The sequence below is a fragment of the Melozone crissalis genome, unplaced genomic scaffold (assembly GCF_028551555.1).
Source record: "Melozone crissalis strain CALT ecotype California unplaced genomic scaffold, PUWL_Pcris_2 ptg000088l_1, whole genome shotgun sequence".
Classification (NCBI taxonomy): domain Eukaryota; kingdom Metazoa; phylum Chordata; class Aves; order Passeriformes; family Passerellidae; genus Melozone; species Melozone crissalis.
This window is the reverse complement of record NW_026535865.1, coordinates 5618734-5642713: the sequence shown is the minus strand read 5'-3', so window position 1 is coordinate 5642713 and position 23980 is coordinate 5618734. Positions and strand designations below refer to the sequence as shown.

The window sequence follows — 23980 nt, the reverse complement described above, 5'->3', positions numbered from 1 at the left end:
AGCGGGGCGGGGCCACGATCGGGCCTATGGAGGCGGGACCGGGGGCTCCGAGAGGTGGGGGCAGGAGGACCGGAGGGCGGGGCCTCGTACGGGCACAGGAGGCGGGGCCTAGGTGTGCCAGGAAGAACGCGCGGCGGAGCGAAGTCTCGCGAGATCTCTCTCAGGGGCAGAAGGAGGTGGTGGCTGTGGTGGAGGTTCCACACCCGGGGAGCACCGGGGAGTTCCGGCAGTGTGGGCGGAGCGTTAATTAAATAAACACTTATTAGTGCCCCAGCAACGGGCAGCAGCCCCTCAGCCCCTGCCTGCTCTGCCCATCCCGTTCCATGCCCGATCCAGACCTCGGGACCCCCGAGGCTCCTGAGGAGGGCTCCGAGCGGCCCCGGGTGGCGGCCCCGGGCGAGCGCCCTTTGCCCGGTCCCGGTGGGGCCATAAAGCGAGGAGCAGCCGCCGCCTGCCCGGGCAGAGGCCGTGGGGCGGCCGATAAGGGGCCGTGGCCTTGTCCCCGCGCCACGCCTGGGCCACACGGAGCCTTAGTCAGCTCTGTCCCCTCTGTCCCTGTGCCCGGGGTGCCATTCACTGAGGGCACGCAGGTGCAGCTGGGCCGGTGCCCCTCAGTGCAGGGGGATGAAGGGGACACAGCGTGTGAACCTGAGACAGCCATGAGGGACTCACGGAATCCCAGGATGGGCTGGCTTGGGATGGAATTTAAACACATCTAGTGCCACCCATGCCATGGGCAGGGACGCCTCTCACTGTGCCAGGCTGCTCCAGCCCAATGTCCACCCTGGCCTTGGGCACTGCCAGGGATCCAGGGGCAGCTCCAGCTGCTCTGGGCATGCTGTGCCAGGGCCTGCCCACCCTCACATCCATTCCTTCCCAAAATCCCACCCATCCCTGCCCTCTGTCCCTGGAAAGCCATTCCCTGTGTGCTGTCCCTCCATCCCGTGTCAGTGGTGTCTCTCCAGGAGAACCACAGGGCACCAAGGTGGTTTTGGATAATCCACAAGTGGTGGAGCCCAAGCAAAGGTCCCCGGATATTGCGCTCAGCAGTCATCGAATGTGATTAACGCCGAGACGTCTGAAAAAGGGAAACTGTCCCCAAAAGTGGGTGAAGGTTCACGGACAATTATAGCACCTGGACTTCGCCCGGCAGCCCCGGCCCCTCCTGCCCCGCTTGGCAGAGGAGCACAAAAACATTTGGCTAATGAGTTACGGGTCCAGCCCCGGGGTGGCCCTGCCATCTCACTCTGACGGCCCCAATCAGGGCTGGGACATTTTGCAATCTAGGATATTATTTCTGTGCAGTTGGAGTTTAAACTTTGCCATTCGGGTCAGGGAATCATAAAGGAGGAGGAAGAGGAAGAGGGTGAAGGCCCAGCTTGTTGTCCACTGCGCTCCCTGTGCTCAGAGAGGGCTGAGAGGACAATCAATGGCATCTCCCTCAGGTATGTCCTGGCTGCCACCGCTCAATGAGATCCCATGGGGCCATCAGGATCCTCTGAGAGGATTGAGGGTGAAGGACCACCGTGTCCGCCTTGGCCAGACAAATGTCAAGTAATGACAACTGTCCCCAGCTGGCTTGGAGGGCATTTGAGCCAGTTGGGTGGGTGGTGGGTTGGTTGGTTGGTCAATCAGGCAGAGAGTTGACTGGTCAGTCCATTGGTCAGTGGGCTGGTTGTTGGGGCAGTCTATCCATTGGTCATTTGGCCAACAGGTTGACCATTTGTTCTGTCTCTTGATCAGTTCATTGACTGAATGGTCAACCAGTTGGTCAGTGGGTCAGCTGCTCGGGTAGTTGGGATGTCAGTCGGCTGGTTGGCCAGTTGGGTTAGTGGTCAGCTCTGAGCCCAGGGTCTCGAGCAGTGCCTGGGGTAGCAGTGAGGGACTGAGTCCCCTCCCTGGGGTGACCGGTGGCCGCAGTCCCCTCCCCTCCCCTGGCCACCCAGAATGATTAACCAGCCCTTCCAGCACGGCCACCTCCAGGCGGAACCCCCTGCCTGGGCAGCTCTGGGTGGAAAACTGGAGGATTTGGGAGCTTCAGCTGCTGGGAGGAGCAGGGGGCACTGCCATGCCTGGAGCCCCCACATCCTGTCCCACACCTGTAGGGCTCTTCCAGGTGAATCCCAACATTCCCCTGCCCCCTCCCAGCTGCCCCACGACTCGGGGTGTCCCTGGGGCCGTGCAGCTGGTGTGGGGGTGGCTCTGGGGGGTACCACGGGGCCTGGGCTGGGCAGTGACCCTGCCATCCCACAGCCATGGCCTCCAGCATGGGCAGCCTCGAGAGCCTGGACCTGCTGGATCTCCTCTTCGACGTCCAGGACGGGATCCTGCGCGAGGTGGAGCTGGGGACGCCGCCGGGGGCCTGGCCCCAGGACAGGGTGAGCCCCGGGCCCGCGCCCGCCCCACCTGGCCCTGCTGGGTGCCAGCCCTGGCGTGTCACACCCCGGTGCTCCCGGTGACGGTGCCCTGTCCCCACAGCGTGCCCCGGACAGCAATAACCTCCTGAGCTCCGTGCTGGGCTCCGGGGACTCGGTGTCGGACTCGCCCAGCTGGTCCCCGGCCACCAGTGACAGCGGGGTGTCCGAGGACCCCCCCTCTGACCAGCACGACAGCCCCCCCCGGAGCTGTGGCGGGGGTCCCCGAGAGGTTCTGTACCCCTACACCGACCCAAGCCAGGCCCAGCCCCTCCCAGCGGGGCCGGGGGTCCTGCAGCCCGAGGTCTCCATCGACCTGGGTGAGGCACACCGGGAAAGGAGCGGGCTGGGGGCACTGGGGGGACTGGGGACACTGGGGAGATGGGAGCAGTGGGGACTGTGGGGACATTGACGGGGCTGGGAGAAACTGGGAAGAACTGGGAGGTCTGGTGGGCTAGGGAGGAGATAGGGACAGTGTGGAGAGGTTGGGAACTGGGGTGAACTGGGCACACTGGTGGTGGGGGGCACTAGGGCAGGACCAGAGGGACAGTTTGGGCACTGGACTGGGCAGCAAGTCACCCTGGTCCTGGGGCCATGGCAGGGGAGGGTCCTGCACTGGGGACACTGGGGACAGTGGGGACACAGCCCTGTTGACAGCCCTGCTCTGCCCTCACCCAGACATGTGGCACCCTGGGTTCTTCCTAGAGGAGAGCCAGGACCTGCCCGTGGTCCCCCCGCCCGCATCCTGTGCCCTCACCGTCAAGGACCTGCTGCTCTCGGGCAGCTCTGACAATGTGAGTCCCCGTCCCTGTGTCCCCAGCCCTGTCCCTTCCTGCACCCTGATCATCCCCCATTCCCATCCCTATCCCTCCTTGTCCTCACTTGTTCCCTTCCCTTCCTGGTCCTTGTCTGTGATCCCGGTCCCTTCCTGGCCCAAGGCACCTTCACCATGGTCCCAGCCAGGGTCCCTGGGGCCAGGTGGAGGGTGACCCCACCCAAAGGTGTCACCATTCCATGTCCCCACAGCAGCCACAGGCTCCTGGCTCCCTGCTCCGGCCCAGCCAGGGCCACTTCCAGGAGCTGGTGCTGACGGAGGACGAGAAGAAGCTGCTGTTGAAGGAGGGGGTGACCCTGCCCACGCAGCTGCCCCTCACCAAGGTGGGTGCCAGGACCCCTGGGGGGGTGTGGAGGGGGGTCCCAGCCCTCCCTGGCGGCCCTGACCCCCCGTGTCTCCCCCAGTACGAGGAGCGGGTGCTGAAGAAGATCCGGAGGAAGATCCGGAACAAGCAGTCGGCCCAGGAGAGCCGCAAGAAGAAGAAGGAATACATCGATGGGCTGGAGAGCAGGTACAGAGCCCAGCCCCTCACCTGGGCATGGTGACACGCCCAGGGTGGCACCCCGGGCACTCTGCTCCCTGCCAGCCCTGTCCCCTGAGCCCTGCTGCTCTCCGTGTCCCAGGATGTTGGCGTGCACGGCTCAGAACCAGGAGCTGCAGAGGAAGGTCCTGCACTTGGAGAAGCAGAACTCGTAGGTGTTCCCAGGGTGGGATGGGGACAAGGTGGGGTGGGAAGTGTTGGCGTGGAGGCTCATGGGCTCTCCCTGTTCCCAGATCCCTCCTGGAGCAGCTGAAGAAGCTCCAGGCCATGGTGGTTCAGTCGAGCAACAAGGCAGCACAGACAGGGACCTGCCTGGCGGTGCGTGGGGCCTCCAAAGCCTGGGAGATGGGCTGGGAGGGAGGGATGGATGGATGGATGATGGATGGATGGATGGATGAATGCATGGATGGATGGATGGATGCATGGATGGATGGATGCATGGATGGATGGATGGAGGTGCACTGGTAGGACATGAACCAGAAGGGAGGGATGAAGGAATAGATGCGCTCCTGGGTCTCCCACCAGCTGTGACCCAGCTCCTGGTTCCTCTCCCCTGCTGTGCTCAGTGATGTCCACTCTGTCCCCAGGTCCTGCTGCTCTCCTTCACCCTCATTGTCTTCCCCTCCATCAGCCCCTTCGCCCCCAGCAAGGCTGAGGCAAACGGCGACTTCAGGCCCGTGCGAGGTGAGGGCTGAGCTGGGCTGAGCTGAGCTGTGCCGGGGCTGTGCCGGGGCTGAGCTGAGCTGTGCTGAGCTGAGCCAGAGCCGTGCCAGACCCTCATGGCCCTGGCCCAGGCCCTGACCCTCCGTGGGGCTCAGTTTTCTCCAGGTCCCTGCACAACGCCGCCGCCTCCCGCGTGGTTCACACCCAGCCCCAGGCCGGGGATGAGAAGCCCCCGGAGCCGCTGTGGTCGGAGCCCCTGCACGAGACCCCCGAGACCCTGCACGAGGCGTTCCAGGACACGTCCCCAGCACTCCCGGCCAAAGGGTCCCTCCAGAACCACACACGGCCATCGGGCACCGAGGGGCTGAGCCACGAGCACGGGGAGAGGGCCGAGGCCGTGCCAGGGGATGGCTCTGTGCCGCACCCGGGGCTGGCATCCCTGGCGTGGTCCGAGCCCGCGGTGCTGGAGCCGGCGGAGGAGCTTTAGGCACAGCAGGGGGCACGGGGGTGCCACGGGGTGCCAGCACCTCGTCCCCTACAGGACACACCCTCGGGGGGACCCCTCCGGGATCTGCCTCCGGATGCTGGACCTGCTTGGCTTTGCTTGGATTCTGTGAACTGGGAAGAGGAGACCGGTTCCCACTGGCCTTACTGGGAGGAGAGGGGCTGCTCCTGCCCCCCTGGCACTGTGGGAGTTCTGGAAAGGACCTGAGGTCGCTCAGGATGGGGCTGAGAAGCAGGAGGGGCCCTGCCCTGGTTGGCTGCTGATGGTGCAACTGGTTGGTTTTGTTTTGGTTTTGGTTTGGTTTTTGGTTTTAGAATTTTATTTTCATCTCTAAATATAAGATATTTTGGAAAAAAATCCACCTGCTGTAATTTAAAAGAGGGTGCTCCACAAGGTTTCAAGGAGCTGTGGGCCAGGTGAACCTCAAGCCCAGCTGCCATGAGGGGCCCAGAAATGTGGGGGGACAGACGGCCATGCCCAACCTGGAGCTGGGGCCAGGGCAGCCTCCCACAGCTCCCAGCCCTGAGTCCAACTGGGATCCAGCCAGCTCCAGTCCCCTTCCATGACCAAGTGACATGGAATTACAGAGTCATGGAATGGCTTGGGTTGGAAGGGACCTCAAAGCCCATCCAGTGCCACCGCTGCCATGGGCAGGGACACCTTCCACTGTCCCAAGGTGCTCCAAGTCCCATTCACCCTGGCCTTGGGCACTTCCAGGGATCCAGGGGCAGCCACAGCTTCTCTGGGAATCCCATTCCAGGGCCTCACCACCCTCACAGGGAAGAATTTCCCTATGCCAGGCCCTCCTCAGTGGGTGCAGCTGCTCCGCGAGCCACAATTCAAGTATGTTTAATACTGACATAAAAAAAGGGACAATATTTAAGGGTATAAAAAAAAGTCGGTAGTAGGAAAAGCAGCCCAGGTGAGACAGGGACAGTCCAGGTCAGGTGAGGAGAGGCTCCACCTTCATCTTCTTCACGGGCGTTGGCCCCGTGTCCGGGCTGGGGCACTCCTGCTTGAGGCCGTTGTGCTGCCCCAGGGGCTCCTCCTTGAGCCGCCCCTGCAGCTGCTCCCGCTCGCCCTCGGCCAGCTCGGCGCTCTCCACCACCACCGGCCCCGTCCACTCGGGCACCTCCAGCCCCAGGTGCTTCATCAGCTTCATCATCACCTCATCCACGTAGCCGTGGATGCGCAGGTCGGCCTGGCGGTCCTGGACAGGGGGACACGGCTTGGGACAAATGGCTCCTCACAGGGACATGGCTCAGGGGACAACAGCTCCCCACAGGGACACGGCTCAGGGGACAACAGCTCCCCACAGGGACACGGCTCAGGGGAGAAACAGCTCCCCACAGGGACACGGCTCAGGGGACAACAGCTCCCCACAGGGACACGGCTCAGGGGAGAAACAGCTCCCCACAGGGACACGGCTCAGGGGACAAACAGCTCCCCACAGGGACACGGCTCAGGGGACAAACGGCTCCCCACAGGGACACGGCTCAGGGGAGAAACAGCTCCCCACAGGGACACGGCTCAGGGGACAAACGGCTCCTCACAGGGACACGGCTCAGGGGACAAATGGCTCCTCACAGGGACACGGCTCAGGGGACAACAGCTCCCCACAGGGACACGGCTCAGGGGAGAAACAGCTCCCCACAGGGACACGGCTCAGGGGACAAACGGCTCCTCACAGGGACACGGCTCAGGGGACAAATGGCTCCTCACAGGGACACAGCCCTGTCCCCTGTGTGTCATTCCCAGTGGGACATGAGCTGGCCCTGGGGCTCTGCCAGGGTATGGGCTGAGCCACACCTGGGGATGGGGACACGGGGACAGAGCAGGGACAGGGTGTGACAGGCACAAGGGAGCTCTGGTGACACCCCAGGAACCCCCAGGTCTGGGTGTTAAAGACTTTGGATTATTGGGGGCACCAGTATCTGAGCAGGAACTGAGCGTGTCCTCCACAGGTCCTGTGTGGCCCTTCCCTGGGCTGTAAACCCCAAGAGGACACAGCAGGCTCCAGGCTGAGCTTTCACTCTGCTCCTAAGACTTGCTTGGATAAGGCTGGACAGGGCTTGGAGCAGCCTGGGATTGTGGAAGGTGTCCCTGCCCATGGGAGAGGGAACAGCATGAGCTTCAAGGTTCCTTCCAACCCAGCCCTTTCCATGATTCTAATATTTACCTGCCATCTCTACGTGTTTAGCAGGAGTTGCAGGTTTAAACCCTCCAACCCAGGACTTCCAGCCTGTTTGCCTGCTAAGAGAGGCCACCTGGGAGGGGACAACGTGCAGGGACAAACCTGGGATGGGCCTGGAACAGGGGACAGGAGGGGGAAGGAGCAGTGCAGCGCTGCAGGACGCTCACTCACGTGTTTGGTTGCCTGGAGGTTGACAATGACCAACTTCCCTCCTCTCTTCTTGGTGATCAACGGGAGGTTCCCGCTGGGTTTGATCTGCAGAGAGGTCCCCAGGGTGACAGAGAGATCGGCTTTCCTGCAGGGAGGAGGAGAAATCCAGAACCAGGGCATGGAGGGGTGGGAAGGGACTGTTCCCCTCCTGAGCAGGGCGTCAGTACCTGCAGGCTTCATCTGCCAGCGTCAGGTCACGGTCGGGCAGGGAATCTTCCCAATCCAGAATAGTGTCTCGTAACTTCCCTCTGCAAAACACACACAGGGACCGTGGTTTTCCCTGGAGAAGGCAGGAGAACAGGAACAGAGCTGCCCTGGCAAAGGGGACAATGACCAGAGCCTGTCCTGCCCTCCCTGTCCCCACACTGAAGGGATGGAGAGCACCCAGAGAGATCCTCCTGCACCTTGGGCTGCTTCTCCCAAATCTGAGGGGCTCTTGGGCCGTGCCCCCATCCCACATCCCAGGGGGGATCCCTACATCCCCATCCCCATCCCAGGAGGGATCCCTACCTGCAGGCCCGCAGCCCCCGGGCCTTGGTGACGCTGCAGAGGCGTCCCGTGGGCTTGAGCCCCATGCTGCCCACGACGGCGTCACGCACGTACTGCCTGCGGGGACAGAGCTGCTCACCAGGGGCTGGAGAGCCCAGCTTGGCCTGGAATGGGATGGGAACCCCAGTCCAGTTTCCCCCAGCCCAGTATCCCCCAGGATGGGAACCCCAGCTCATGTCCCCCAGGATGGAGATTCCAGCCAAGCCCCCATCCCGGAATGGAGATCCCAGCCCAGTTTCCCCCCAGGGCTCACGTACTTCCCACATTTCACGCACTCTTCCACAAACATGTTCCCGTGGAGCTCGGCCAACTTGTCCCTGTGGGAGAAAGGCACAGGTGAGCTGGGGAAGGGTGGGGAGCCCTGGGGGGACCCCACCTCCTCCCCAGGAACCTCAAGGGCTTCTCTGCATTCCAGCCCTGCCAGGGGATGGGTTCATCCCCCAACAGGGACTTAGGAAGGGACAGCAGATCCTGGCCTTTTAATTTTAATGTTTCCATCTGCAGCACTGATTGCAGCTCCTGATCCACTCAAATCTCTTCTCCTGGGAGCATCCAGATCTTTGCTTTTCCAGCACCCAACATTCCTGTCTGTCCCTGTGCTGTTCCAGCCCTCTGACACCTGTTTTTCCTACAATTCCCCTGAGGCTCAGAGCAGAAGCCAGAGGAAACCACGGCCATGCTCTCCCTGTTTTCCTCAGAGCCCCACGCTCACTGGGAACTTCCTCCAGGCTGCCTGAGACAGGACTGACTTGATTTCCCCCACTTTGGCCCCAGTTCAGCTTACTCAAGCACAGGCCTCATTTGGGAGGCAGAGCTGGGCTGAACTGAACAGGAGCCAGTGGCTGCGGGCTGTGGGAGCACCATGGAATTCTGTCATCATTCCCTGCTGCTTTTCCCATGGCTGTTTAGATTAAACACACAAACACGGGGCTGGGAGCAGGACGCAGCATTTGGGGCTTGTAGTGGCAGGAAAAGCCCTGGAGCTCTGGCTGAAGGTGTTTGTGAGAGGCACCTTCTCCAAGGACACACGGATGCTCCTCAGTCACATCCTGACTCACAGAATTACAGAATGGGTTGGGTTGGAAAGGACCTGAAAAGATCAACCTCCCCCCTTCCATGGGCAGGGACACTTCCCCCTGCCCCAGGCTGCTCCAACCCCATCCCTGACTGTTCCCAGGGATCACAGAATGTCCTGAGCTGGAAGGGATCCACAGGGATCACTGAATTCAAACCCTGGCCCTGCACAGGGGAATGAGATGAGCTTTAAGGTCCCTCCCAACCCAAACCATTCTGGGATTCCATGATTCCATAGTCTGTTTTTCCTGTGCACAAACAGCGCCTGGAAGCATTTCTAGACCGCAACAACCAACTCATTTCATTCCATGACCCTCTGCCTCAGAACCAGAACCTCTCCCCTCTAAATTCCAGCTGGTTTATCCCCTTCCAGCCTCCCCTCCTGCTATCAGACAGGGCAGGGACTCCCTGGGGATGAAACCCTCAGTGTGGGGCTGGGAAGTACCGTGGGAATCCCGAGCGCACGTGCAGGCCGTCCACGTTCTGGCTGACCAGGAATTTCAGGATCCCCACCCTCTGCAGCCCCAGCAGCGCCATGTGAGTCTTGGAGGGCCTGGCATTCTCGAAGGTGGTGTCGAATTTTGGGGAGAGCCCTTTCTCTTCCATAGTCCACACACCATTGGGGCCCCTGGGAAGAGCAGGGAGGGAGAGCTCAGGCTCCAGGGCCCCATCCTTGGGAGGAGCAGAGCTCATGGATCAGCAGGATTCTGGGGGTTGGTACAAACAATGTGGGGATTATTCATATTATTATATGTGGCAACAGCTGGGATGTGCAAGAGGGAAAATGGTGTTTGCAGCTGGATCCAGCCGGGATGGGGCAGGTCTGGGTTAAATCAGAGCCTTCCACCAAGGAAGATGGACTCGAGGAGGTGCCACCCTCAAACCTACCTGAAGTCAGGGATGCCCGAGGCCGTGCTGATCCCTGCCCCCGTGTGGAACACCACATGGGAGGAGCTGCGGATCAGCTCTGCCAGCTCCTGCACCTTCCGCTCCAGCTCCTCCGGAGGGTCAAAAATCTGGGAAAACACAAACCAGCGTAGGATGGAGAGATGGGGGCGTGGACTATTTAGGAAGGAATCATTCCCTGTGAGGGTGGGGAGGCCCTGGAATGGATTTCCCAGAGCAGCTGGGGCTGCCCCTGGATCCCTGCAGTGCCCAGGCCAGGCTGGACAGGGCTTGGAGCACCTGGGACAGGGGAAGGTGTCTCTGCCATGGCTGAAGGACTGAATGATCCTTCAGGTCCCTTCAACCCAAACCATTCCAGGATTCCATGATTCTAGAGCCCCAGTAACCCACTGCTCTTCCTTATCCATGAAGGATTTTGCCTTCCTTAATGACAGAAACATTAAATAGCAGAGACTCCACATTGTCTGGAGCATCTCCGTGCAGAGACAGGGCTGGGAACACCCAACATCAACAGGGAGTTTGCTGCTCTGACAGCAGCCGGCCCAGGCTGGGCTCCAGGAGCGACCCGGGGCCGCCCCACGTGTGCTGAGCCCCAGCTGCCACCAGCAGTGCCACCAGCTCTGGGGACAGGGCAGGGCCGAGGGACAGCGAGGGACAGGGAGCCACGGAGGTGGGAACACCAGGCACTGGTTTGGGCACGAGATTTAATTGCTGAGACGCTTCTCCAGCCTCATCTCCTGGGGACAGACAGGGACGAGAACAGGACCCTGTGTGTGTCCCTGTCCCCTCTCCATCCCCTTGGCTCACGACAGGCTCCTGAATGTCCCTGTGGCTGCCCCCAAACCCCGTTTTAAGCTTCCCAGGAACCGCTGGGGGACACGGACAGAGCCATGGGGGGATGCGCCGGGCGGGCTCAGGGAGGCCATGGAGGGCGACATGGAGGGGGACATGGAGGGAGCTGGGGGCGGCCTGGGGGGGACACGAGGGGGCCGAGGGAGCCGTGGGGTGTCTGGGGACAGGCAGCCACGGAAGGGGGACGGGGAGGGGGCCGCGGGAAGCGCTGGGGACACACCAAGGGCCCGGTGCCTCCCGGTGCCTCCCGGTGCGGGGCCGAGGCCGCGGTTGCCATGGGAACGCGCCGGGCCGCGCAGGGCCCGCGGGAGCGCCGGGCGGGCGGGGGGCGCCGCGGACGGGCGGAGGCTGCCCCGGGCGGGCGGGGATTCACCCGGCGGGGCCGCGCTCACCTCGGGGAGGCCGCACTTGCCCTTGTCCGAGTACGGCGAGAGCCCGGCCGCGTAATTCACCGCCATCGGCGCGGCCGCGGCGCGGCCGGAAGAGCCGGGCGGGGCCGGGGCCGCGGGACACGCCCCGGGGCCGCCGCCGCCATCTTGGAGACGGGCAAGGCGGGGCTGCCCTCAGTGCGTCCCGACCGCGCCCCGGCAGCGCTCCGGCAGTGCCCTGAGCCTGAGAGTATCCGACACCTCCGTGCCACTGTCCCGGCACTGCCCCGGCTCTGCCCTGAGCCTGAGAATATCCCGACACTGCCCGGACACTGCCCCGACACTGCCCCGGCGCTGCCTTCACCTTGTCCCTACTGTCCCACAACACTGCCCTCACCCCGAGCCTGACACTGCCCCGACACTTCACCTGCACTGAACCCCGGCCCAGGGGGAAATAGCGATGGGCAAGGGGTGCCAGGGATGGGCAAGAGGTGCCACCAAGGGCAAGGGGTCCCAGGGAGAGCAGAGGGTGCTGGCAAAACCAAGGGGTGCCAAGGAAGGAAGGAAGGAAGGAGCGACAGGGGGTGCTGGCAAGGACAGGGGTGCCAGGGCAGAGCGGTGGCTATCAGAGAAGGACAGGGCGTGCTGACAAAGGCAGGGGATGCCAGGGAGAGACAGCGGGTGCCAGGGAGGGACAGGGGTATCAGGGACGAGCAGGAGATGCTGACAAGAGCAGGAGGTGCTGGCAGAGCCAGGGGGGATGTCAGGTCAGGACAAGAGGTGCCACCAAGGGCAGAGGTGTTTGGGATGGGCAAAGGGTGCCAACCATCGGGGTCCAGCCCTGCCCAGGCACCCCCAGCACCCCGGGCCGTGTCCCTGTCCCCAAACACAGCCCGGGCCGGCCCCCCCGGCTGCCCGGGGCTGTAACCGCAGCCGCGGCCGTAACACAATCCCCGGCTCCGGTTCCGGCTGCGGGCGCCGCGCTGGGAACGCCAGGACGGGCTGGGAGCGGCGGGACGGGGATCGGGACGGGACCGGGGGCGCTGGGCAGTCCCCAGGCAGGGACAGACCCTCCTGGAGCGTGGCCATCATCCCCCCGAGCAGGTGCCGCAGGGCTGAGGCTGAGCCACCATGAAGAGCCTGAAGGCCAGGTTCAAGAAGGCAGATGTGAGTGCCATCCCTGGGGACATGGGGACGCAGCGACCTGCCCCGGCATGTACATGGGGACACGGGGACCTGCTCCAGGATGTCCATGGGGACACGGGGACCTGCCCTGGGATGTTCACTGGGACATGAGGACCTGGAGATTTCCCCCAGGATGCCCCCAGTGTCACAGGGACACGGGGTGGTCACTCACAGCAGGGACAGCAGCCCCATGGAGGTTGGCAGTGCCACCCTGGCTGGTGGGATCGAGACCCCAGTGCTCCCAGAGCCATCGCTGGGAGTGGGCAGAGCAAAGGACAGGGAAGCGGGTGCCAGGTCCCTTCCCTGTCCCCTTCCTGGGGACAAGTGCCGCTTTGCCAGCTGCCACAGCCCGTGCAACCAGCCTGTCGATGCTCCTCAATTATTCAGCAGCAGCCTGGCACGGGGCCGCAGAGGGCAGAGGGGGACAGCGCTGTCCCCAGTGCACTGGGAGGGACACAGGTGGGGACATGGGGACACAGCTTGAAGCCCCTCACCTGGAGTCTGGGGGACCATCCTGCTCGGGGTGCTCCGTGCCTCAGTTTCCCCGCACTGCCCTGAGAGGCTCCCGATGTCCTGGGACTGCTCGGACAGTGCCTGGGGAGCCTCTGTGTTTTGGGGTTCCTCTCTGAGGGGTGTTTGGAAGGGAGAATGTACCCCTCCCAGGTCCCAGGTCCCCCTCCTCGGGGGCCAGGAGGATGCTCAGCCCTGCTTTGGGGGTGCTTTTGAGCACGAGGTGGGACAGCTGCTCCCCCCGTAACCTCTCCCGCTTTAACTGGGACCGGTCTGGGTGCGGGGCCCTGCGTGGGAGCTGCTCCCCGCTCCGAGGCGGGATGCGGGGATGCAGGGATGCGCCGAGGAGGGAGGGAAGGAGGCAGGGCCGGGGGTGGAGGAGGCGGGTCCGGCTCGCAGTGCCGCAGCCCCGGCCCCCGCCCGGGCGATGCCGGAGCGCTCCGGGCCCGGGGGTGCCCGTGCTGGCCGGGCCGGGGGGCGGGGGGCGCATGGCGTCCTCCCGCCGCCTCCTGCTCAGCACCATGAAGCAGATCTGCCTTTGTGCCGCCGCCTCCTTCGCGGTACGTCCCGCTCCCCTCCCGCTCCCCTCCCGCTCCCCTCCGGTCGCGTCCCGCGGGCTGAGCCGCGTCCCCCCCGCCCCACCTGCGCCCCCCATCCCCATCCCCGTCATCCCGGGGCTCCCCCGTGTCCTGCCCATCCCGCTTTGTCCTTGCCTGACCAGCAGTGGGGGGAGCGGGCACCACCCTCCCAGTCTGCCCAGAGCCCTGGGACACTGCTTTGTTCCCTGTCCCCGGTTCCGCCGGGCTCAGGGGCTCGGGGGACACCCGGCGGGCACAGGGGGTTTGGGACAGGTGCCAGCGGCTGCCGAAAGGTGACATCCATTTCCTGCCGCCGCCAGCGCAGCCAGCGCCGCTTTGTCGTCACGGGCTGCGGGGTGAACCCAGGACTTGCAGTCCCTGTCCTGGTCCTGTCCCGCTGCGGTCGCTCCTTCGGGACAGGGAGAGCGAATCCCAACCAGCCGCGGTCCTGTTTGGGGCACAGCGCTGTGCCCCGTTATCCCGGCAGGCTGGAGCATCCCCGGGGATCTGCTCTCGCTGCCAGCTGTGCCTGCCCTGGTTTGATCCCTTCCTCCTCCGGGAGCAAAGCAGGGCTGGGAATGGGATCAGGGGAGAATGGGGCTCCCATGGGTGCTGGCTGGGTTTAACTGTGGGATTTCAGGGTGGCAGGGGCAAACCCCGGGGCAGTTGGGCTCACTCCTAAATCCCAGCCTGGCACTGCTGAACTGGGCTGTGTCTGTAAATCCCCTGCAAACTGGGGGGGCTGGAGGGGATTTTCATCCCAATCCCTGCTGAACTCTCCGTACCTGGGGGGGAGCTCCCAGGAGAGGGGCACAGACACGGCCACCCCCAGGGGCAGGGCTGGATGGAGCACGGCAGGGCTGGGGACAAGCACAGCCAGCCCTGGGGACAGCACTGTCCTAGCTGACACTGTCACAGCCTCCTCTGGGCTCCGTTGCAGAGCCAGGACTGGACCAAGAACGACGAGAAGCTGCTGCAGGCCGTGGACTACAACGATGCCGGGCGGGTCACGTCGCTCCTGCTCCGCAAGGGCCTGGTGCCCACCAAGCTGGACTCGGAGGGCAAATCCGCGTGAGTGCCAGGCCCTGCCCTGGGGACACGGCTGGGGACAGGGGACAGAGTCCCACAGCCCCTGCTCTCGCTGCAGGTTCCACCTGGCCGCCACACGGGGCAACGTGGACTGCCTGGAAGCAATGCTGGCCCACGGCGTGGATGCCATGACCAAGGACAGCTCGGGTGAGGGCATGGCCACCACGTGTCCCTGCCACACAGAGCCACTGGTCATCCCCAGGTGTTGAGGCTGAGGGGACAGACGTGGTGGCCACACCTGGGGGGCTGTAAATTGTCTCAGTTTCCTAAAGGAGCTCAAGCAGTGCTTGATGAGCTCCTGGGGTTGTCCCCCTGTTCCAGCAGATCCTGCTTTGTTCCTGTCTCTCTGTCCCCAAGCTGGCAGAGCCCTGCTGGCCGTGCTCTGACCTGTTTGTCCCTTCCCAGGTTACACTGCCCTGCACTTGGCCTCCAAGCACGGGCACCCTCAGTGTGTCAGCAAACTGCTGCAGGTACAGGGAGAGGGAGGAGGGACAGAGGGAGGGAGGGAGGTGCTGTGCCAGCAGAGTGTCCTCCCTGTCCTTGAACCCCCTTCCCTCAGCAGTGCCTTGGCATGGCAGTTCCCAGCTCTGTGTGCTGCTGCCTGGCACCAGGGAGCCACAGGGATCTGTCCCTTGTCCTTCACCACAGCGTGGAGCCAGACGGGGTTTGTCTGTCTGTCCCACTCCGCCACACCACGGAGTCTGTCAGTCCCCTGTCCTTCACCGTGCCACAGAGCCACCCGAGCAGTCTGTCCCTCTGTCCCCCTCCTCCCGTGACCCAGGCTCTCTCCCCAGGCCTCCTGCCCCGTGGACGTGGCCGATGGCAGTGGCCGGACCGCGCTGCACCTGGCGGGTGAGTGGGGACAGTGCCAGCCCTGTCCTGCTCCTGTCCCCGTGGGGGCAGTGCCAGCCCTGTCCTGCTCCTGTCCCTGTGGGGACAGTGCCAGCCCTGTCCTGCTCCTGTCCCCTCGGGGGCAGTGCCAGCCCTGTCCTGCTCCTGTCCCCTCGAGGGCAGTGCTCAGCCTCTGTCCTTGCCCACAGCTGCCAGCGGCTGCATCTCCTGCTCCGAGATCCTCTGTGACTTCAAGGCTCCCTTGAACAGCAAGGACAAGGTGGGGTCCCTCTGCTCCTGGTCCTGCTGTGCCAGGCTGGGGCTGTCCTGAAACGCAGCACAGCTTGGGGTGGGACGTGGAAATTGGGGTGGGAGGTGGAAATTGGGGTGGGACGTAGAAATTGGGGTGGGATATGGGAATTGGGGTGGGACATGGAAACTGGGGTGGGACGTGGAAATTGGGGTGGGATGTAGAAATTGGGGTGGGACGTGGAAATTGGGGTGGGATATGGGAATTGGGGTGGGAGGTGGAAATTGGGGTGGGACATGGAAACTGGGGTGATATCGGGAGCAGGCTGCCCCGTGGGGGGATCTGAGCCCCCTCTGCTCCCCGTCCTGCCCAGGAGGGCTGCACGCCGCTGATCCTGGCTGCCAAGATGAGCCACTCGGAGCTTTGCCGGTACCTGCTGCACCGCGGGGCCGCCGTCAACTGCCGGGACCTGCAGGGCAGGTGGGGCTGCGGCGCTGGGGGCCGGGCTGGCCCCGGGGATGGATTGTCCCCTCACCTGTGCTCTCCCCGTGCCCAGGACAGCGCTGATGCTGGCCTGCGAGAGCGGCAGCGTGGACACCGTGGAGGTGCTGGTCAGCGCCGGTGCCCGCGTGGGCGTGGTGGACGCCACCGGCCACGATGCTGCTCACTACGGGCTGGCCACGGGCAACGCCCTCATCCAGCACCTGCTGCAGGAGGCGGCCCAGCGCCGCTCCTGGGCCAGCGGTGAGGCTGCCGGGGCTCCCTGTCACCATCCCTGAAGGGTGTCAGTGGATGTGTCCCCCTCTTCCTGGGTGTTTGGGGCTGTCACTGGATGTGTCCCCTTTTCCTGGGTGTTTGGGGCTGTCCCCAGCCGAGGTACCTCAGCTCTGAGCTCTGAACCCCTAAATCTCCCCAATTTCTCTTCCCTCCCGCTCTGCCCCACAGAAGAGGAGTCAACTGAGCAGGCGTCGCAGGTGAGGGGCTGGTGGCCGTCCCTGGAGGGTCCCCTGGCTCAGGAAGGAGGGAGGGCACTGTGGGTGTGATGCCCCCTCTGCTTTGGGGTGTCCGCAGACGTCTTCGCCCAGCCAGTCATCTGTCAGGGAGAAGAGCAGCACCCCGAGGAAGAGGAAGGCCCCTCTGCCTCCCCTGGGCACCCCCAGCCAGGTGAGAAATGGGTCTCCAGGTGCTCACCTGGCCTGGCAGGTGCAGAGCAGCCCAAAACACCTCGGTGAGGGGTCCCCTCACTGGGGGGTTGGTGTCCCCTGGGGCACACAGTGGGATTTTGGGGGTTTCCTGTGGCAGGAGTTGGACTCGATGCTTTCCATGATTCCCTGCAGGAGGACAGGGACGCCTACGAGGAGATCGTGCGGCTGCGGCAGGAGAGGGCCCAGTTCCTGCAGAAGATCCGGGGCTTGGAGCAGCAGGAGAAGCAGAGACGGGAGGTACCGGCTGCAGGGTCCTGGGGACATGCAGAGGGGACAGGGGAGATGGGGACAGCACTCATCCCTCCCTGTTCTCTCCCTCGGTCCTGGCAGCGGGCAGAGCTGGATGAGGCCTCCCTGCGCTCCATGGAGAAACAGGTGAGGCCAGGGAAGAGCCTGGAGGTGGCCTCAGCTCTCCAAGGGATCCTAGTGCCGGGAATGCCACCAGGGCTCTGTGAGGGGCCAAAGGGACCCTGTTTCCATGCCCTGCCCTGCAGATCCAGGAGCTGCAGGAGCGGCTGGTGGCACGGGACGGGGAGAAGGAGAAGCTGGGCAAGGAGGTGGAGGCTCTGCGGAGCCGCCTGTCCTCGATGGAGGTGGGTGTGGGCAGGACACAGCTGGCAGTGCCCAGGGCTGGGGCAGGGGCGTCACCTCCACCCTGCACCCCCAGAATGAGAAGGAGAACACGAGCTACGACATTGAGACGCTGCAAGACGAGGAGGGAGACCCGCTTGAGTTCCCAGGTAGGTCTTGCCAGCCTCCCAGTGACACTCTGGGGAGGTGGCACTGGGTAGGGGGGCACAGGTGGGCACAGCCCCAGGTCCCTGTGCCCTGCAGGAGCGGAGATGCTGCTCTCCAAGAAGACACTGAGCCCCTCGGCCGAGGAGCTGCTGGCCACGCTCCGGGGCCAGGTGCAGTCCCTGACCGTGCAGAACAAGGAGCTGAGAGAGAAAATCCAGGCACGTCCCCCTCTGTCCGTCCGTCTGTCCCTCTGCTCCTTGTCCCCTGGCCCACGGTGACCTCACGGTCTCTCGGCAGGTGCTGGAGAACTACGAGCGGGACGAGAGCAGCCCCCCCGCCCCGGGGGACACGGTGCCCGCCAGTCAGTACCAGGCTCTGCAGCGGGAGCTGGAGCGGCTGCGGGCGCAGGCCAGGGAGGGCACGGCGCGGGCCGGAGGGGACGGGCAGCGCGCGGCCTCGGAGCCCAGCCTGAGGGGAACCGTGGGGCCCCGTCCCGCCGAGGAGCCGGCCTGGGCCTGGGGCGAGTGCAAGGCGGCGCTGGGCGAGCTGGGGGTGCAGACATCCTCCTCTTCCTCACCCTCCGGCCAGCCGGGCGCGGAGCTGGCGGAGGCGCGGGCGGCCCTGAAGCGGGCACAGACCGAGCTGGAGGAGCGGGAGCGGCGGCTGAAGGAGCTGCAGGCCCGGCTGGAGGCCGCGGAGGCCGCGGCCTCACCGGGAGCCTCTGCGGAGGAGGCGTCGCGGGAGAAGGAAGCGCTGCTGGAGCGCTGCGGGCGCGCCGAGGCCGAGGCGGAGGCGCTGCGGCGGGAGCTGCAGGCGAGGCCGCGGGAAGCGCCCAGAGCTGCGGAGCGGCAGCAGGCGGAGGCCGAGGCGCAGCTGGCAGAGCTCCGGGCCGCGCTGGCGCGCAGGGAGGCCGAGCTGGGCGCGCTGCGGGAGCGGCTGCGGAAGCACGAGGAGGAGGCCCCGGCGTGGCCGCAGCGGGCACGGGCCGAGGGCTGGGTGCCCCGGGAGGAGCACGCCCGCGGCACGGCGGCGCTGCAGGAGCAGGCGCGGGCCCTGCGGGAGCGCCTGGCGCAGCTCGAGGCCGCGGCCAACGCCAAGGCCCGCGAGGCCGCCCGGCTGCAGGCGGAGCTGGCGGCGGCCGTGCCCAGGGCGCAGCACGAGGCGGCCGAGGCCGGGCTGCGGGCCGAGGCGGCGGCGCTGGCGCAGCGGCTGCAGGAGCTGGAGCGGCGGCACGAGAAGACGTGCGAGGAGGTGTTCCGCGTGCAGCGGCAGGCGCTGTTCATGAAGAGCGAGCGGCAGGCGGCCGAGGACAGGCTGGGCGCCGCGCAGAAGCAGCTGGAGCAGGCCCAGGACGAGGCGCGGAGGCTGCGGGAGCTCCACGGCCACGCCGAGGACGCGGCACGGCTGGTCAGGGACAGGGACAGGAAGGTAGGGGATGGGAAATGATGAGGGGCTGCTCAGAGGAGAATGGTGACCTTGCACACGTGGAGTCACTGAATTTGGGTTGGAAGGGACCTTAAAGTTCATCCCATTCCCCCCCTGCCATGGGCAAGGACACCTGCACTGTCCCAGGCTGCTCCAGCCCCATCCAGCCTGGCCTCAGACACTGCCAGGGATGGGGCAGCCACAGCTGCTCTGAGTAACCTGTAACCCCTGTGCCCCTGCAGATCACGGAGCTCTCCAAGGAGGTTTTCAGGCTGAAGGAAGCCCTGAACGCCCTCCCCGAGTCGGGGGGGCCCCCACAGTCCCCACCCGACACGGCCGCGCTGCAGGCACGGATCCAGGAGCTGGAGGAGAAGCTGGAGGTGGGTCACCCGCGGGGTTCGGGGCTCCCCCGAGCCCCCAGCCCTGTGGCCAAACCCCCTCCCTGTGCTGCAGGAGACGGAGACGAGGCACAGCAAGGTGGTGACGCTCTACCGGAGCCACCTGCTCTACGCTGTGCAGGTGAGCTGGGGACAGGGCTGGGGACACTGGGGACACTGGGGTGGGGGCTGAGCCGGGTGCCAGCCCAGGGACACGCCAGGAGCCTCCCTGATGTCCCCACTCCAGTGTGCCCACCAATGTCCCCTCCACCCCAGGGCCACATGGACGAGGACGTGCAGAGACTCCTGTGCCAGATCCTGAGCATGCAGCGGCTGCAGGAGCAGGGCAGATGAGCCCCTGCCAGCACGGGTGGCACAGGGACAGGGGGGACAGGTCGGTCACAGCACCCTGTGTGTCCCTTTGCTTGTCCGGGCACCCAGCCCACCCCCAGCACAGCAGCAATAAAGTTATTTATAGTCACACGAATGGGGTGGCTCCTCTCTGGGGACACCGGGGTGGGCACGGGGGGCTGTGGGGACCTGGGGACAGCAGGGGATCAGTGCCACCATCTCCAGCCCCGCCGTCCCTTGAGGGGAAAGGTGACCGTGAAGGCAGGGGAGAGGTGGGAACCGTCTTGGCCAGGGCTGGATCCCTCTCCCAGGGGCGCGGGGCGGGGGTGGCAGCACGCTGGGAAGCGGCTCCGGCCCCACGGGAACGGCGCTTCCTGCGAGGAAATGGGCTGGGAAGCGCCGGGATCCGGCGGGGACACTGCGGGGACACTGCGGTCCCAGCTGGCCCTGCTGCGGTGAGCGTTTGGGGGCACTGGGATCCCCACGGGCAGAGCAGGGGGTGTTGGGGGTCTGGGGTGACCCCACAGCGCCGGGTTTGGGGCACCCCCAAAGCCAGGGAAAGCGGAGCATGTCCCCTCTGGGGGTGAGCCAGACCATGGCTGTGGCGGGAGGTGACAAGGGCAGGACCTGTCCCTGTGGTGCTGGGTTGGGGAAAGCAGGGAGCTCTCCCTTTCCCTGGGGGGCTCTGTGAGGGACAGTCCTGCCCTGGGTGGAGGTGGGGACCCACCCGAGGGACACAAACCCCTGATCCCAGGTGTGGGACTGCAGGGGTGGCTGCACGTCCCCCTGGGGAACCGTAGGAACAGGGGAATTTTCAGCCCCTCTCTGTCCTGGCTGTAGGGTCTGACCCCTTTGGAGCCCATCCCTCTGCAGGGTGTGGGGCAGGGCCAGGGGGAAACTGAGGCACGGCATGTGGGGTGGCGTCCCTGTCCCCCTGGGGACATGTGGTGTCTGTGCTGTCCCCAGTGCTGGGGTTTGACCGTCCTGCCTGTCCCCACAGGTGCCTGGGCAGCCCCGCTGAGTCTCCTGGCATGAGGTGGCTTTGGGTCGTGGCTTTGGTGGCACCTGCCTGCACTGTCCCCTACAACGGCACGACAGGCAGCACTGGGGATGGGGACAACGGGGACAGAGGTATGGGGCACTGGGGACACTGGGATGGAGGCTGGGGGATCTGGGGATACAGCAGGACTGGGCAGATTGGGAGCACTGGGGTTGGAGATGGAGGGGATTTGGGACAGGGGACAATGACAGGGTCTCAAGGGAGAGAAGTGTGAGGACACTGGAGGGACTGGGGACATTGGGGTACAGAAGATGGAGGGATTGATGATGCCTGGGGGTCTGGGGACATGGGGGACCAGGGAGGCCCAGGGAGGCCAAGACCCTTCCTGATGCAGTGTCCCTGCCGTGTCCCCATGTGTCCCCAGCCCCCTGCACCCCTCAGCACGGCTCCCTGGGCACGGAGGTGCTGCTGCTGTGCCCGGGGGGTGAGGCCGAGTGGCGCCGGGGTGGCACCGTCCTGGGCACGTCCCCGGGGCTGGCCCTGCCCAACGCCAGCCTGGCCCACGAGGGCCGCTACAGCTGCCACCACCCTGTCACCGGCGAGACCTGGGCCACCATCTGCCTGCGGCTGGGCTGTGAGTGCCCCCAGCCCTGCTGTGACCCCGCCGCTGGCCGGGGGTCCCTGGGGGTGCTGGCAGTGGGGTGACCCCTGTCCCCTGTCCCAGACCCGCCCCCGCCACCGGCCATCGAGTGCTGGGCCAGCAGCTACCCCCAGGCTGTGAACTGCTCCTGGGGGCTGAGCCCCGATCCCCTGCTGGACACCGACTTCGTGGCCACCTACAGGTGAGTGGGGGTCCCCAAAGCCTCTCCCCGTGTCACCCAGCCCTTGGCAGCTGTCCCTGTGTCCCCAGGCACGGCACAGACACAGGTGAGTGCACCCTGACGGGCCCGCGGAGCTGCTCCTTCGGGGACCTGCAGGTGTTTTCCCTCACTCCCTACGAGCTCAACGTGACCGCCCGGAACCCCCTGGGAGCCGCCTCTGGAGCTCTGCCCTTCGTCCTGGAGAACATCAGTGAGTGCTGCGGGATGGGAACACCGGGGTCCCCTGCACGACCCTCCAGTCTCACCCTTTGGGGCTCTCCCTTGCTTGGGATGTGGGATCACCAGTGCCACGATTTGCTGGGGCTCAGACTGGGCCCTGTCCCCAACAATCCCATGCTGGATCCTGCAGCCACGACATCCCCCCTTTGTCTAAAAATGAAGGAAAGAGACTTTTTCCACGCAGTGGTGGGACAAGAGGGTTGGTTTTAATCTAAAGGAGGATTTAGATGGGATATTGGAAAAAAAGATCTTGGCTGAGAGGGTGGTGAGGCCCTGGAATGGAATTCCCAGAGAAGCTGTGGCTCCCCCTGGATCCCTGGGACTGTCCAAGGCCAGGCTGGATGGGGGCTTGGAGCAACCTGGGATAGTGGAAGGTGTCCCTGGTGGGATGAGATGATCCTCAATGTCCCTTCCCATCCAAACCATCCTGGAATTCTCTCCTTCCTTGTCTCCCCAGTAAAGCCGGACCCCCCTGAGGCCCTGCGGGTCTCCCCCATCCCTGGGGAGCCCCAGAAGCTGCTGCTGGAGTGGAGCCCTCCATCCTCCTGGCCATTCCCGGAGTATTTCCCGCTCCACTACCGCATCCGCTACTCCCGGGACAACGGCTCCATCCCCACCACGGTACTGCCACCCCCCTGGGTAAACTGAGGCACAGCTGTGCCTGTGCCCGGCGTGTCCCTGACCCCGCTGTCCCCAGGTGGGGCCCTACGAGCTGACATCGCACACCCTGACGGACCTGGAGCCCGGCAGCCTCCACCACATCCAGGTGGCCGCCAAGGACATCACGGATTCTGGGGAATTCAGCGCCTGGAGCCCGCCGGCTTCAGGGACACCCTGGGTGGGGCTGTGACAGCCAGGCAGGGCCGCTGTCCCCATGCCAGGCCTGCTCCCGTCCCCTGTCCCACCCCAGCAGCGCGGAGCCACCAGTGCTGCCAGGAATGGGCAATAAAAGAGCTTGAGGCTCCGTCCCTGTTCTAACTGGGGTGTTTGTGATGGCTGAGCTGCCCCTGGGGTCGGTCCCTTCACCGCCCTCAGAGCAGTCCCTTTGCTGTTCCAGAACAATCCCTTTGTTTTCCTGCGTTTGACCCTCTTTTGCCCTTGGGGTCGGTCCCTTTTCTGCCCCATGGCCGTTCCCTTCGCCCTCTGCCCCACCCCGGCCCTCAGCGCCCACCGGGGCGGGGCCGTCACGGACACGGCGGGCTTGAGGGGTGGGCGGCCATGTCGGACGTGGGCTAAGGGGGGAGCGGTGTGATTAACGAGGGGCTCCTGCTCCCTGCGCGGCGTCCCCCGGGCTGAAACGGCCGCGGACCGGAGCCCCGGGGCTCACAAGCCTCACACCGGAGCCCCGGAGGGTTCCAGACCTCACACCGGAGCCCCGTGGCCGTTACAGACCCCCCCCCCACGACCCCCCCTGATGGTCCCGCCCGTCGCTGCCTTCCCGCCCTCCGCCCGGGGAGGGGCGCGCCGTGCGCATGCGCAGCAGGGCTCTCGGGCGGTGGCGCCCCCGCCTGGTCCCGGCGCGTCCTGCCGCTCGCAGCCCCTGCGCGCGGGGCCGGGAGACCCCGGGGGTCAGTCTCTGCGGGCTGGGGCGATGGCGGGAAAGGGGGGCAGAGATGGAGGGGTTCGGGTGGGACAGGGACCCCAAAGATTGTCCTGGGCCACCCCTACCATGGCAGGGACACCTTCCTCTGTGCACGGACACACTTCCCAGGCTGCTCCAAGCCCCCTCCAGCCTGGCCTTGGGCACCGCCAGGGATCCAGGGGTAGCCACAGCTGCTCTGGGCACCCTGTGCCAGGGCCTGCCCACCCTCACAGGGAGGAATCCCTTCCCAGTATCACATCTCTTGGATTTGATGGGATATGCCATAAAATCTGAGAGATCTGCCACCTTCCAGAGAGCACCAAGCCCTTTCCCAAGCTTTGCCAGGCTTTGTGCCCTCCAGATTTTCCTCCCAGAGCTCTCCTGGGCTCTGGAAGCACTTTTTGTCCTCGCAGGTGGTTTTGGAATAAAGGCTGGTTCATCCCATCCTGTGAAGTTCCACCTCGCTCCAGCTGATGGCACGATTGGGAGCGTGTGGAGCCGAGGTTTTTCCCAGGCAGACAGACAGCCTGCTGGACAAGATCCCGGTTTTCCATCTCGGGTATCCGAGACGGAGCGGCCTCACACCCGGCCAGTGCTCATTCCCACCAGGAATGAGAGCAGGGAAGAGCCTGGTTCTTATAAAATGAG

At 65.0% G+C, this 23980-nt stretch overlaps 4 protein-coding genes across 4 annotated transcripts; 3 read left to right on the top strand and 1 right to left on the bottom strand.

The window, feature by feature from the left end:
- The first annotated feature begins 26 nt into the window (after window positions 1–26).
- CREB3L3 (cAMP responsive element binding protein 3 like 3) lies at window positions 27–4940 on the top strand. Its single transcript, XM_054290891.1, has 11 exons — window positions 27–231; window positions 337–468; window positions 2254–2378; window positions 2479–2734; window positions 3093–3208; window positions 3441–3572; window positions 3654–3760; window positions 3873–3941; window positions 4024–4108; window positions 4378–4474; window positions 4609–4940. The coding sequence occupies exons 1-11, from the start codon at window positions 27–29 to the stop codon at window positions 4938–4940; spliced, it is 1656 nt and encodes a 551-aa protein (XP_054146866.1).
- Window positions 4941–5788: 848 nt separating this feature from the next.
- On the bottom strand, window positions 5789–11213 carry SIRT6 (sirtuin 6). Its single transcript, XM_054291052.1, has 8 exons — window positions 11136–11213; window positions 9874–10001; window positions 9431–9613; window positions 8169–8228; window positions 7873–7968; window positions 7530–7610; window positions 7324–7447; window positions 5789–6168 (listed from the first exon to the last, which is right to left on the bottom strand). Exons 1-8 carry the CDS (start codon window positions 11199–11201, stop codon window positions 5902–5904), a joined length of 1005 nt encoding a protein of 334 aa, XP_054147027.1. The 5' UTR covers window positions 11202–11213; the 3' UTR covers window positions 5789–5901.
- Window positions 11214–13233: 2020 nt separating this feature from the next.
- On the top strand, window positions 13234–19761 carry ANKRD24 (ankyrin repeat domain 24). Its single transcript, XM_054291043.1, has 20 exons — window positions 13234–13366; window positions 14325–14455; window positions 14532–14620; window positions 14879–14943; window positions 15268–15325; window positions 15514–15584; window positions 15928–16034; window positions 16111–16298; window positions 16500–16528; window positions 16626–16718; window positions 16892–16996; window positions 17090–17134; window positions 17254–17352; window positions 17427–17499; window positions 17594–17715; window positions 17795–18481; window positions 18539–18925; window positions 19165–19302; window positions 19376–19441; window positions 19576–19761. The coding sequence occupies exons 1-20, from the start codon at window positions 13295–13297 to the stop codon at window positions 19651–19653; spliced, it is 2703 nt and encodes a 900-aa protein (XP_054147018.1). The 5' UTR covers window positions 13234–13294; the 3' UTR covers window positions 19654–19761.
- A 273-nt stretch (window positions 19762–20034) lies between these two features.
- On the top strand, window positions 20035–22696 carry EBI3 (Epstein-Barr virus induced 3). Its single transcript, XM_054290890.1, has 7 exons — window positions 20035–20105; window positions 20651–20781; window positions 21075–21284; window positions 21375–21492; window positions 21561–21721; window positions 22208–22371; window positions 22448–22696. Exons 1-7 carry the CDS (start codon window positions 20035–20037, stop codon window positions 22598–22600), a joined length of 1008 nt encoding a protein of 335 aa, XP_054146865.1. The 3' UTR covers window positions 22601–22696.
- Window positions 22697–23980: the final 1284 nt, after the last annotated feature.

Excerpts from the sequence above, each read along its gene's own strand:
- CREB3L3 (XM_054290891.1), top strand. The coding sequence starts at position 27 with ATGGAGGCGGGACCGGGGGCTCCGAGAGGTGGGGGCAGGAGGACCGGA. Across the intron at positions 2,735-3,092 it reads CGAGGTCTCCATCGACCTGG|ACATGTGGCACCCTGGGTTC; the intron begins GTGAGGCACACC and ends GCCCTCACCCAG. Across the intron at positions 3,761-3,872 it reads ATCGATGGGCTGGAGAGCAG|GATGTTGGCGTGCACGGCTC; the intron begins GTACAGAGCCCA and ends TCCGTGTCCCAG.
- SIRT6 (XM_054291052.1), bottom strand. The coding sequence starts at position 11,201 with ATGGCGGTGAATTACGCGGCCGGGCTCTCGCCGTACTCGGACAAGGGC. Across the intron at positions 10,002-11,135 it reads GCAAGTGCGGCCTCCCCGAG|ATTTTTGACCCTCCGGAGGA; the intron begins GTGAGCGCGGCC and ends GTGTTTTCCCAG. Across the intron at positions 8,229-9,430 it reads GTGCGCTCGGGATTCCCACG|GGACAAGTTGGCCGAGCTCC; the intron begins GTACTTCCCAGC and ends TTTCTCCCACAG.
- EBI3 (XM_054290890.1), top strand. The coding sequence starts at position 20,035 with ATGGGCTGGGAAGCGCCGGGATCCGGCGGGGACACTGCGGGGACACTG. Across the intron at positions 20,106-20,650 it reads TCCCAGCTGGCCCTGCTGCG|GTGCCTGGGCAGCCCCGCTG; the intron begins GTGAGCGTTTGG and ends CTGTCCCCACAG. Across the intron at positions 21,722-22,207 it reads CTTCGTCCTGGAGAACATCA|TAAAGCCGGACCCCCCTGAG; the intron begins GTGAGTGCTGCG and ends TTGTCTCCCCAG.
- ANKRD24 (XM_054291043.1), top strand. The coding sequence starts at position 13,295 with ATGGCGTCCTCCCGCCGCCTCCTGCTCAGCACCATGAAGCAGATCTGC. Across the intron at positions 16,299-16,499 it reads GCGCCGCTCCTGGGCCAGCG|AAGAGGAGTCAACTGAGCAG; the intron begins GTGAGGCTGCCG and ends TCTGCCCCACAG. Across the intron at positions 16,719-16,891 it reads CCCTGGGCACCCCCAGCCAG|GAGGACAGGGACGCCTACGA; the intron begins GTGAGAAATGGG and ends GATTCCCTGCAG.